This window comes from Pantherophis guttatus, chromosome 2, assembly GCF_059756535.1.
Source record: "Pantherophis guttatus breed Tessera chromosome 2, ASM5975653v1, whole genome shotgun sequence".
Taxonomy (NCBI): domain Eukaryota; kingdom Metazoa; phylum Chordata; class Lepidosauria; order Squamata; family Colubridae; genus Pantherophis; species Pantherophis guttatus.
The window spans coordinates 21,875,730-21,887,908 of NC_142064.1; the positions used below are offsets into that span (position 1 = coordinate 21,875,730).

The 12,179-nt window shown below is 35.5% G+C and overlaps 1 protein-coding gene across 5 annotated transcripts in view; it reads left to right on the forward strand.

The window, feature by feature from the left end:
• Positions 1 to 12,179, forward strand: part of NIPBL (NIPBL cohesin loading factor) — a 162,790-nt gene that overhangs the window by 146,680 nt on the left and 3,931 nt on the right. For all 5 annotated transcript variants that reach the window (XM_034442384.3, XM_034442383.3, XM_034442385.3 and 2 more), the window contains 6 exons: positions 2,027 to 2,200; positions 6,172 to 6,362; positions 7,499 to 7,606; positions 8,156 to 8,356; positions 10,236 to 10,382; positions 11,862 to 12,154. In XM_034442384.3, the coding sequence (XP_034298275.1) occupies positions 2,027 to 2,200; positions 6,172 to 6,362; positions 7,499 to 7,606; positions 8,156 to 8,356; positions 10,236 to 10,382; positions 11,862 to 12,154 (1,114 nt within the window). The remainder of the gene's footprint in view (positions 1 to 2,026; positions 2,201 to 6,171; positions 6,363 to 7,498; positions 7,607 to 8,155; positions 8,357 to 10,235; positions 10,383 to 11,861; positions 12,155 to 12,179) is intronic.

The window sequence follows — 12,179 nt, forward strand, 5'->3', positions numbered from 1 at the left end:
AACTGGTGTTTCTGGAGTGATTAGCAAATTGGCACTAAGTGGTTTCTGCTTTAACATATGTCCTGGAGGACTTCTTGATATTCTAAAGAGCTCTGGGAAATGAGATGGCTCAAGAGATGGCCAGAGTAGTACTAGGTGGAAAACATAAAGAGTGAATTAACTAAACACAGATACACGTCCGTGTTTGATACTACACCATGGTAATAATAGTGGCAAACTGTTTCTACTTGTCTGCTCTTATTGCATCTGCAGATTTGCATTCAATAGCCTTGTTTAGGATTGCCCATATCCTTTTGATAGAGAGGTGGAAGAAGATCTAACCATTAGCTAATGTGACATTTTTGTGGGGTTTGTCAAAGATAAAATTGTTCACATTTCTTCAAATTATATACCAAATGGACAGAGTTTTGCATACCATTTTGGATTGTTTTAAGTTTCCAGAGATAAGGAGCAGAGTTCTCTATAACAGGAGCTGTGCCACCTGTGAGCCAGAGCCTTGCACTGGTTTTTTCCAGTAGTTGGTCATAGTATGTGCACCAGTATTCTGGAGTGATAAATGTCTGTTTAAAGGAGGAGAGATGTCATATACCTTGAAGAAGGTAGTGATGTATTCTTTCCTGAATTGAATTGTCTCTTGATCCAATCGCTAACCTTATCTCCAGTCTTCCCTTTCTGGGGCTTGAGTTACAGAGGAAACAGATTATCAGTCTTTCTTTGGATAGAAAAAAGCATTAGTCACATAGTGAAGTTTGTTGGTTGGAGGGAAGACACTCTCAACTGATCTTATTAAATCTCTCAAAAGCATTTTATGTTATCAACCATTGTATTATTCTAGACTGCATGAGAATTAGCAGAAAACATTGTTTTATGGTGCTTCAACTCCTTCTAGAGTAGAAAGTTCTGTTTGGTGTTAATGCAAAAGGGTCATTTGTGCTCCTGGTCTCTCCAGTGTGAGTGTTTACAGTATTTTCCTATACTATTCAAAATCTACATGAAACGACTTGGAAAGTTTATTCTGCATCAGTATATTGATGATACTCAATTATACATTAGGAAAGCTGTAGAGGTTCTCATCCAATTTCTGCAGGCCACGGGGACTGGATGGATCAAAGGAAAATTATATCCATGCACACATAGTTGTTGTGATCAAATCAGCTTGATCTCAGTCACTAAATTGGATTAAACATAAAATCAGATCTGTGTCTTGATGGTTCTCCTGGACATGCTCAGCATATGGAAGCTGTGGCCAGGAGAGTTTCAGCTGCTGCATTGTTTGAGAAGTTCTTTGGATTGAAGATATCTTTGCAACAGTGATTCAAACCACCATCACCCCAAACTTAGACAAGTGCTATCCACTTAACATGAGGATGCCCTTGAATGCTATTGCAAACCACAAGAGTTTAAAAATGCAATAGACTGACTGATAACATAAACGTGTTGAGTAGCATTGTACTTATGCCAAGATTGCTGCATTTGCTACCGGAAAACATACAGGTCACATTGAATATACTGGTTTTTATTTTAAAGCCTAACACCTATGCACCTATGACATTATCTACTCTTACTAGCATAGTCTACAAAGTGTGTTCACTCCCCAAAATTCTGTTATGGATCTTAATTCCATATGAGACAAGAAGACTTCGGCCCTGGAAGCATCCCTTCTTGGTGGCATCCACCTGATTATAGAATATTTTCGGTCATAAGGGATAGGAAGCCCTCAATTTGCTTGCCCTTTTGCAAAACCTTTAACGCTACAATACTCCAGTGGGTATTTTATAGTAACAATGAATCTGGGCTGCTCTTGTAACTTACGTTTATGTGTACATGGTTTGACATTCTTAATTCTGTTACTTTATGAATAAAGCTGAAGTTTTTTGAAGCAGGATACTATTAAAATGTTTGTATAAGTAAGGAGACAATAAATACAGGGAAACATAGCATTTCCTGTGGTAGAAAGTTATATATAAAGTTAAAAATTCAACTCTGCAACAAGATTTATTCAGTTGCATTTTCTTATTTTCCTCAGGATTCGCCTTCATACAACACCCAGGTCTAATGTTTGAACAAGAGGTGAAGACATTGTATAATAATATTCTCTCTGATAAAAACTGCTCAGTAAATTTAAAAATCCAGGTATTGAAAAATCTCCAGACATACCTTCAGGAGGAAGATACACGTATGCAGCAGGCAGATAGAGAATGTGAGTGATAAATACAATTGCATTCAATAAATATTTTAAATATAATTGATTATGTAGTATCAAGCTAATATTAAATACCACAATTCAGAGTCCATATATCTTTTTCATACGAAGAGTGAGATAGGTAAAATGTAATGTTAATGAACTTTCTGTTGGCCACCCATGTAGATATTTCACCTATGTTGAGCTTTATTCACAGTATTCCAAAATTAAGGAAATTTGGCAGAAGCCCACTCTTTCTTCCTAGTGTGTGTATTCAGACTGGGAGGGCTGCTACTTTACCTGATACTCCCTTTCTAAAATGTGCTGCAGCAATAATATTCAGAGCACATTCTTCATATTTGCCATTACTGAAGACTACTGGAACATATGTCGTCATTTATTTATTATATTCTTTTTTTCCTTTTTCAATTTCTTACTTTCAAATTATGTTTTTATTTTTCCAATATACTTTCCACAAAGACTCTGGCTATGTAAATATATAATTCTCAACTGACAATGGGTTTTGTGACTTAGAAAAGGACATTTGGTAGAATTGACAATTGATTTCACGCCCAAGGGAGCAGTTCTCTATTCTACTGGGTTATTTGAATTTGTCTCAGTTTTAGCTATCTGAACCTTGGGTGTGTGACCTTTTGGCTTGCCTGGGCCGCATTGAGTAAAGAGGAATTATCTTGGGCCGCATATAAAATATATAACATAGTTAATGTATATAAATCTCAAAATAATATGGGACCACATTACCAGCTGTCCAGAGCAGCATGCACTCATGGGCCACAAATTGGATAGATCTGATCTAAACAAAGCTCATCATTATGTTGATTGATTCTAATGCATGAGTAGAAAATCTTGTACCTCCTTATCAGTCACATACCTGTCCATTTTAGAATAACAGTTCTGTGCTGTTTAGAATTCTAGGTTCTGTTTCCAATTTTGGTTTTGAAATTAAACATATCTGGCAGTTCCTGCAAACCATTAGATCATCTCTTTCCAAGCATCCATCCATCCATCCGTCCATCCATCCGTCCATCCATCCATCTAATTTTATGCCACCCATCTTCCTTACAAGATGACTCTGAGTGGCTCTTCCCTAAACTCTTTGCCATAGAATCCTAAATGAAACTAAACTAATTAAATTTAACTGGCCTTCAATTATTAAACTGAAAGAACTACAGAAGAGTTAAACATTGAAATATGATATTTATTTTTATCAGAACTGGTATTTATGTTGAACTCAGAAGTATACCAAAGACCTCAGTTTTGACTGTGATTATTATTTCTTGAACTAACTAAGGCTTTGCATGCAACCAGAGGGCTAGGGCTTGCAATTCATACTCTTTATCACTTGCTTTGCTCATTTTAGTTGATTCCTTAGATTTATTTCTGAAGGCAAAATTTTAGATTGATCACTGTTTTCTGTTCACTGTTGTCAAATTATGACTGTGTTAGTTGCTATTTTATAGTTAATCCGTATACTTGTTCTAGAGGTTCAGAAAATGACTTTCTGAAAAACAGGGGGAGGGGGGATTCTTATTGCTTCACTATCTACGTTCAGATACATGTTATAACTACTTGTATTTGATGATAGTTGTGGCGCCTGGTATCTGATGCAGGTTATACCTGTGTCATCTGTAATCCTGATTTTTATTTTTAATGATATACACAGACAAATCCCCTTGGATATTTTTGGTTCTTAAAAAACATTTGGAGATATTTGACTAGTGCAAGCTCTAACTTCTTTTTAGGTAAGATTTTTGAGAAGGTAGTCTCAACAGGTAGAGAAGACCTTTTGCAATTGATTGATGGTAATTTTGTCAATGCACAATTTTTTAAAATTGCCATCCAAGATTTTACTACTGTGGCACCTAGTGTGCCTATAGCCACTAGAACAACCATGGCCAGTTTTTGCCATAATCTTCCAATTTTGATTTTCAGTTCATGATATTTTGTAGTCTTCTCCAATTATTTATCTTCTATTCTACCATCCCCTGGTATTGCCACCTCAATTATCCCCATTTTCTTCTTAATTCTAGTGCACAATTGTTTCTGCTTTGTCATGCCATTGTTTGTAAGTCTGTGCAATCTTCTTGCAGCATATTCTATTACTATTATTAATGGTGGATAATCTATAGTTAGATTCACAGTTTAACACTGATGGAAATTTAATAATTCAAGTCCTAATCAATGACCTAAGAATTATTAAGGTAGGAACTAAAAATATAGGCAGTACCAAGCTGGATGTTTGTTTGTTTTTTATAAAATCAGTGCAGATCTGATAAATTCAATATTTCCAGATAGTGAGGATGTCCTTTAGGTATCACTCTGAGGGCTCCAATCACAATTGATATAACAACATGCTGACTGGCAATATCTCTAGTTCTGGTTTTTTATAGAGAGAGAGTTCATTTTCTCTTCTACTACTATGACAAATAGAATATCTGTGCTTAGATAAAATGGTAAGCTAAAGCACTGGTACTGCATTGCAAAATATATGATGCATCCTGATACCATCAATCATTAAATGTGAATATTTGTAGCTCAGGGTTGAAATGAAGGGTCCTTGATACTCTTTGAGCTTGCTTGTTTTCTTGCAGACATTTCATTATCCTAACTAGGTATCATCAGTGCTAGTCATCAATCATTTCCATTAAATAGCTGGACAGAATCAGGCAGATGTGTTTCACAGCATGAATGATCAGAGGTTCTTCTTTATGTTTCCCTACAATTCTTTATTCTTTATTCCTTGTTAACATCAAACTTCACCGGGACAATGCAGACTGCATCCTAATAATGGGTGGTGGCCATATGAACCTTGGTTCAAGTTGTTCAACTTGAGCAGAACTGTATTTTCTGTCACTCAAGCAAAGTCTTGGCACCTTGATCAAATAACATTATTTTGATATTCAGATTCTTAGGGTTGGCAAATATGACACTTTTGACTCTTTTGCTGGAAATTTTGAAACACATCGACATTGCATAGAAAACCAATTGCTTATCAATCAAAGGGAACTGCTTTGATAATTCTGCTAGCAATCAGCATTTTTATTCTTTTGACTGGATGTTAAAACAATTGGAACATTTCACCAAGGTTGTATTATATTTCTAACACCCAAATAAGCTTTTGGTGGTCTTCTCATATTTATTTCACTCCTTGTTTGTTCTGTTATATTGATTTGACCTAATGGAGCTTCTTTTCAATCTGATACTATATTTATGGAAAGCCATTATTTTCTTTATTTGAATCAAGATACTGTCCTCCCAGAATTCTTTTCACTTTTTGGATGCATATCAGAGTATTCGCTTCTATGTTTAGTACATCACCTATTTTCCCTCTTTTTTTCTGCTGTATTTATCTTACTTGTATGCACTTATATCTAAGGACACTACAAGACCTGTTTGCTTAACATGTAACTATGCTTCTTCAGGCAGTTTTCTCTGTAATTATACAGTCTACCCTTCTTCCCCGGATACATTTCACACCTGATACCTTTTTTCTTGCTTCTTATTGCTGTGACAGATGTTGGGAAGTGAGCACATCCTTTCCCTTAGAAGAAGGTTTTTAGGGTATGTGTGTGCTTTTTTAATAGGCAAATTAAAACTATTTATCTTTATCTACAGCCTTAAATAATCCAGCCTATTCAATCTATGATCTGAAACGGTACAGCCCTTCTGCATTTTTCTTCATGTCTTTAGATTGGTGACTTAAGGTAGCTCTTCAAGTAGTTTATCAGTTAATGGAGAATGGTATATTAATGTGGGTGACTCCATCTTATTTCACAAAGTGGGCTTCAATTAGGTGGCACTCCAATTTCTATTGTAAGCAATAACAGAAATGCAAAATATGCACTCAACATGTAAAGGTAAAGGTTCCCCTCGCACATATGTGCTAGTCATTCCTGACTCAACATGTACAAAATATATAAATAATGGATATTATGATAAGATTTCTCCTTTCTTTTCTATTTTTGTAGGGAAAAAGGTAGCAAAGCAAGAAGATCTGAAAGAAATGGGTGATATTTCCTCAGGGATGAGCAGCTCCATCATGCAGCTATATCTCAAACAAGTCCTAGAAGCATTCTTTCACACACAGTCCAGTGTTCGTCATTTTGCGCTCAATGTTATTGCACTCACGTTAAACCAGGGTCTTATCCATCCAGTTCAGGTATATAATTGTATATTTAAGTTCACAATTCTGCAAAATATTGACTGGGAGCAATATACAGACAGTTCATTAGAGCTTACTAATGAGTAAGAAAGTACAGAAATCTGTTATAATCACTATATTTTTATACTTAAGATGTGGATATTTTTCTGGATGCTCAGCAAAAATTTATTTAAGTATTTATTTTACCTACGTAGTTCATTTGGTTTGTTTGTAATGTATCTAATCTGATTTCACAAACTCCAGACAATTCTTATTAATATGTCAAACAATCAATTTAAAACAAACATGTTTTAAAAACATAATGTATGAGCCCCTCAGGATCCCAAAACCTCATCAGATAGAATATTTATATGTCCCATGAATTCTTAATGTGAAATATAGACTTTAGGGATTATTTTAGAGTTACCAGGCTACGACAGAAAAAAAGCACCTTCTGATTCCAGACTTCTAGAATCATTTCCTGGGCTGATTACCCAAGACCGGCAGACTCTGTTTGGAGAAGATTGGCTTGTAGGTAACATGGTTCCATGCCCAATATCTGTAGTTATCAATTTATTTTTTCCTGCTTTTCAGTATAATATACATTTCCAAGGAGTCTAATAATATAGTAAATAGAAAAAAGGCAGCAGCGATATAGAGAGAACAGCAAAAGGCACAAGCAATGTAAAATAGTACTGGATTCTTCCTTTCTAACCTTATCTTATGGGCATAGTTCACACATAAAGCTAAGCCAAGACTTTTTAACCAGTGTGTTCACCAAATCACAGTAACCTGGTTGATAAATAATGATGAGTCTTAATAGATGGGATTGCACAATATTTTGATTATGGGTGGCCTTTCATTTGGTTTATGGCTGGGAATATTTTAGAAACCTCATTGACCATATTCTTTATGGTCTTTCCCTATTTTCTGAAATGATAGGCTGGGGTCATTTGACATATAAATAATAGAATCATCTGCTATCCACAGGAGGAAATTGCTCTTTCTCATCCTCTTAGTAAGGATGGTAGATGGGAGAAGAATGTGATTGTGCAATTTATATGCCAGAGAGATAATATTTATACTTTATACTCTGTTTTCTTCACAAGCAGAAACATGGAATTCTTTCAATCATGTTTTTATCTTTTTTGCAGTGTGTACCATATTTAATAGCAATGGGCACAGATCCAGAGCCTTCTATGAGGAACAAAGCAGACCAACAACTGGTGGAAATAGACAAAAAATATGCTGGGTTTATTCATGTATGTTGGCCTCCATTTATCTTAATAAATTAAGTATCATTTCTGTCTTTTTCCATTTATACAAAAATAGGCACAATCAGAAGAAGCATAACATTATCAGTAGGTTATTTTCACAATGAAAAGGATATGGTAATTCATTTTCTGCAGCTGGAAAAAACAAAATAGAAAATATGTTTCCATATTTGAGCACATGCCATTCTACGTGGGTTTTTACTAAAGTTTGCATGTGGAATTTTGACATGTTTCTTCTTAAAAACAAAAGCTATGACATGAGAGAGATTATGTTTTTAGAAGCAAGGAATGTATATACTCCCTTGTAAAAGAAAGGCGTATTTAAACCAGACTTTGTCTATTCTTGTTAAATAGTTACAAACAGTTGGAATAGGAACAGCAAGAATCAAAATGAAATTTGGGGAGAGGAGGATATAGAATCTGAAGGGCTGTGGAGTAGGGAGTCATTTAGGATATGGCATGGAAGTTGTTTACCAATAACTTCATTCAGATTGCAGTAAGAAATATGTAGGCATTATACATTTTGTTCAATTTCAGATGAAAGCAGTGGCTGGTATGAAGATGTCTTACCAAGTACAGCAGGCAATCAATACCTGCCGAAAAGATCCTGTGAGGGGCTTTAGACAGGATGAATCCAGCAGCGCTTTGTGCTCCCATCTTTACTCCATGATCCGAGGGAATCGGCAACACCGGCGAGCCTTTCTTATTTCTTTGCTCAACCTCTTTGATGACACAGCTGTAAGTCTTACGCAGGGCTTGTCTAGAATGTCCTGCTTGGTGTCCTGCTTGCTTTTTCTTTTGCTTAGAGCTTCACCATTGGATTTGTATATTTAACTGCATGGGTGCATTTATTAATCTGGTCTTGGAATTTATTGTGATTATATGCTATCGAATTGGTAGCAACCATCTAGATAGATTTTCTCCATGACAACCAGTCCCTAACCTGGTCCTTCAGGCCTTCCAATACTGCATTCATTGCCATAGTAACTAAATGCCTCCACCTCGCTGCTGCTTGTCCTTTTTCTCTTTCATTCCACCTATTACAGCATGAGATGCCTCTTTGGAGAACAAGGTCTTTGCGTAATAGCTCCAAATTATATTAGAATAATTTAAGCCTGGTCATTTTTACTTACATTATAACTGTATAAAAGCAGTCCTCAACTTATAACCCATTCATTTAATAACAATTCAAATTAACAATGGCCTCAGAAAAAGCAGTAGTGGCCTAAATTTGAACTTGAACTTGCCTTACGGTCACATAATCGTAATTTGGGCATTTAGCAACCAGCTCACATTTATGACCAGTTGTAGCATCCCATGGTCACATGATCACAATTTATGATATTTTTTGCTGGTTTCTGGCAAAAAAATGAAAACCAGGGGAAAAAAAGCTATTGGTTAAGCTGGACTTACGACATATGACTCAACTTACAACCATGGTAAAAACAGTCATCAAAGACATTCTACCAACCCTAACCCTATCACAAGATGACTCAATGTATGACTGCAACACAATTCAATTCTAGCTGTGTTTGTAAGACGAGAACTACCTATATAAAAACAGCTTGCAAATCCCAAGCAGGGTTTAGCAATATGTACCAGCAGTATGTACCATTTTCAATGAATTTAATCATAATTTGTGTAAGATTAATAGAACAGTTGCTCAGGAGGTTCTGTGCTCCTGCATTTTTTATTTATTTCTTCCCTTGCTTAGGAATTGCAGGTAGTCCTTGTTTAGCAACTGCCTTAGATAATAATAGTTTACAAATAAGATGGTAATAAATGATAATAAATTTATTTTCCAACCAGTGCAATTTTAAGATAACAAAAGTCTTCAGATCAAGCTAATCAGCAGACCTTAATCAATGCCTGCTCAGTTTCAGACAATATTTGGGGAGGATTCTCATCAACTAATTAAGGTCACAGGTCTGAGCTTGTTAACTTGTTAACGTGATACCACTTTTTAGGGAAGCTGTAGTGTTGTGGAGAAAAGCAGCTGAAGAAGTGATTGCTTCTTTTCTGCTTTGGGGGGTGGGCAGGAAGAAAAATTAGGTCAGGCTCAGGACACTGTGTGAGATTATCTGACTGAATGCGACTTGTCCACAAATGGAGGGAGGAAAAACCTGGAAATTGTTTCAGAAGGAACTCTTTTCTGAAGATTTAAAAGAGAGGAGGGGGAAAACTTCTTCCAGTTTTGTAACATTCTATTTAATGTAACTTTACAATAAAGATTGTGGTAGTGCCCCTGGTTGTGCTTTTTGTCTGCTTTACTTTAAGGAGATAACAATGAGATAGCAGCCACCAATGATCTTCATAGGGGGTCCTTCCCCCCTCTCTCTTAATAGAAACTATCTAGCTGGAACTAATTGCAGTCACTAAATGAGAACTACCTATTTCAGAATTATATGTTGATCTCTGGGTCTAAAGAAGTCTCCTCCAATGCTTGCTGTGCCATTGATACACTATCTGGAAGGGTATTAATAGAACAGAGAATTCCTTCCTGGCAGTAGTCCCAATTACTTAAAGTGTTAGATAAATCTAGCCACTGTACATAAAATGTGGATTTGATTAGTTATGTCTTTTATATACATATCTATATATCTTTTTATTTTAACAGAAAACAGAGGTGAATATGCTTTTGTATATAGCCGACAATCTGGCCTGTTTTCCTTATCAGACCCAGGAAGAGCCACTTTTTATAATGCACCATATAGATATTACATTATCAGTTTCTGGTAGCAACCTTCTACAGTCATTTAAAGAGGTCAGTGAAATTCTCTTTTAAAATCTTTATTTTTGATAAGTTATTTCTTACACATGTATCTTTAATAATTCAATCTGTACTAAAAGATTGGAAGGTAGAACCTTGGACAGATATTTCCCAAGTGGTCCAAACTAAGACACTGCACCTGCATTGATCAAAATAGTATATCTACTGCCTACAGAGTCCTAGAATAATTTTAATTTTGTCTGTGAAATTTGACCAAAAACTGTAATGGAGAAGATGAAAGGAGGAAGATATCTTTGTATAAATTTAAACTCTAAAAAGTAATTTAGTGCAGCCTTTCAATCTTAAATTCTCAGAAAGTTATAATTTTTAAGTTTATAAATTTAATAGAGGCAGTCTTTTATTCATAAACTACATTTTTTAAAATGTTAATTCAGACCCTTCATCTGGTGTCAGGAAGGGCATCTGGTCACTAAATGCTCAGCTCCATTCATTCAGTCACTCCAACTCTATCCAAGTTAAGAGACGACAGGACTGTAAAAAGAAAAAAAAAAACCCAGACCCTTATTTGAGTCCCTTTCTGAAATACATAGAATGTTTTACATTAATTGATTACTTTTCAATAGGAATATTTAATGTTAACACACCAAAACTATTTATTTATGGATTTTTATGACTCCCAACTCACAAAAAATATGACTCTGGACAGCAAATAGCAATAATGACACTGACAAAAAGTGAACGAAAATCCTCATCAACAACAACAAAATATAATCAAGATGCCCCAACAAAGACTATACCTCTTAGAGTGAGCTCATCTGACATCCTGGCCCCAACACTTAGGGAACAATTAGGTCTTCAAAACTTACATATATGCTAACAGGATTGGGGCTAATAAGCTCTGAAGTGTCACGTGCGCACACACACACATAAGAATGATGATTACTTCCATGTAGTGAGACCCATATAGTATGTAGACAAGAGCCAGCAATATGGATTTTTCTCATGGAATCCACAAGAGCTCAACTTCCTCATACGTGTAGTTTGCTTGATATAAAATTTACAATCAATGTGCAAAGCAAAAAGTGAAGAAGCTTCGTGTGATGAGTGAAATAGTCTGCCAGATGTTTTACTCAGAGCTTTCATTTATTTTTCAGAATTTATTTAATAATACCTGCAGAGAATTCATGAGGTTTTTAATAGTTATTTTTCTTATAGATCTTAGATATAAAAAGATAGCTGTATTCAGTGAAGAGGCATGCTAAGTGCTGCAAAGGACTGCCGGTAACGAAGTTAAGCAGTCTCCTTGGTGGACCATGTCAGTTATATTCCAAATTGAAAATAAAATCACTGAGTGCTCATGTATATTTCAGTTTTGATGTGCTGTTGCACAAAATGTCACCACATTTCTCATAACAAGTATTTCAAACGTGAGAAATGTGTTAAAATGACTGAAAGTACAGAGAAGTTATTGTATTGTTAGTAGTCTAAAGCACATGTCTCTCTTTCTTTCAGTCTATGGTAAAATATAAAAAAGAAAAAAAGCCTTCCTCTGATGAAGAAAGTGAAAGTGAGAGCAATAGTGAAAGTGACAGTGAAAGCGAGGAGGAAATTCACAAATCCCGGAAATTACGGAAACGTGTAAATTCTGATTCAGACACTGATGAAGAAAATGATATAAATGCAGTCATGAAGTGTTTGCCAGACAATTCAGCTCCTTTGATTGAATTTGCAAATGTCTCCCAGGGCATATTGTTGCTTTTGATGTTGAAACAGCATTTGAAGAACCTATGCGGATTTTCTGATACGTAAGGCCCATTTTAGTTTTGCTTA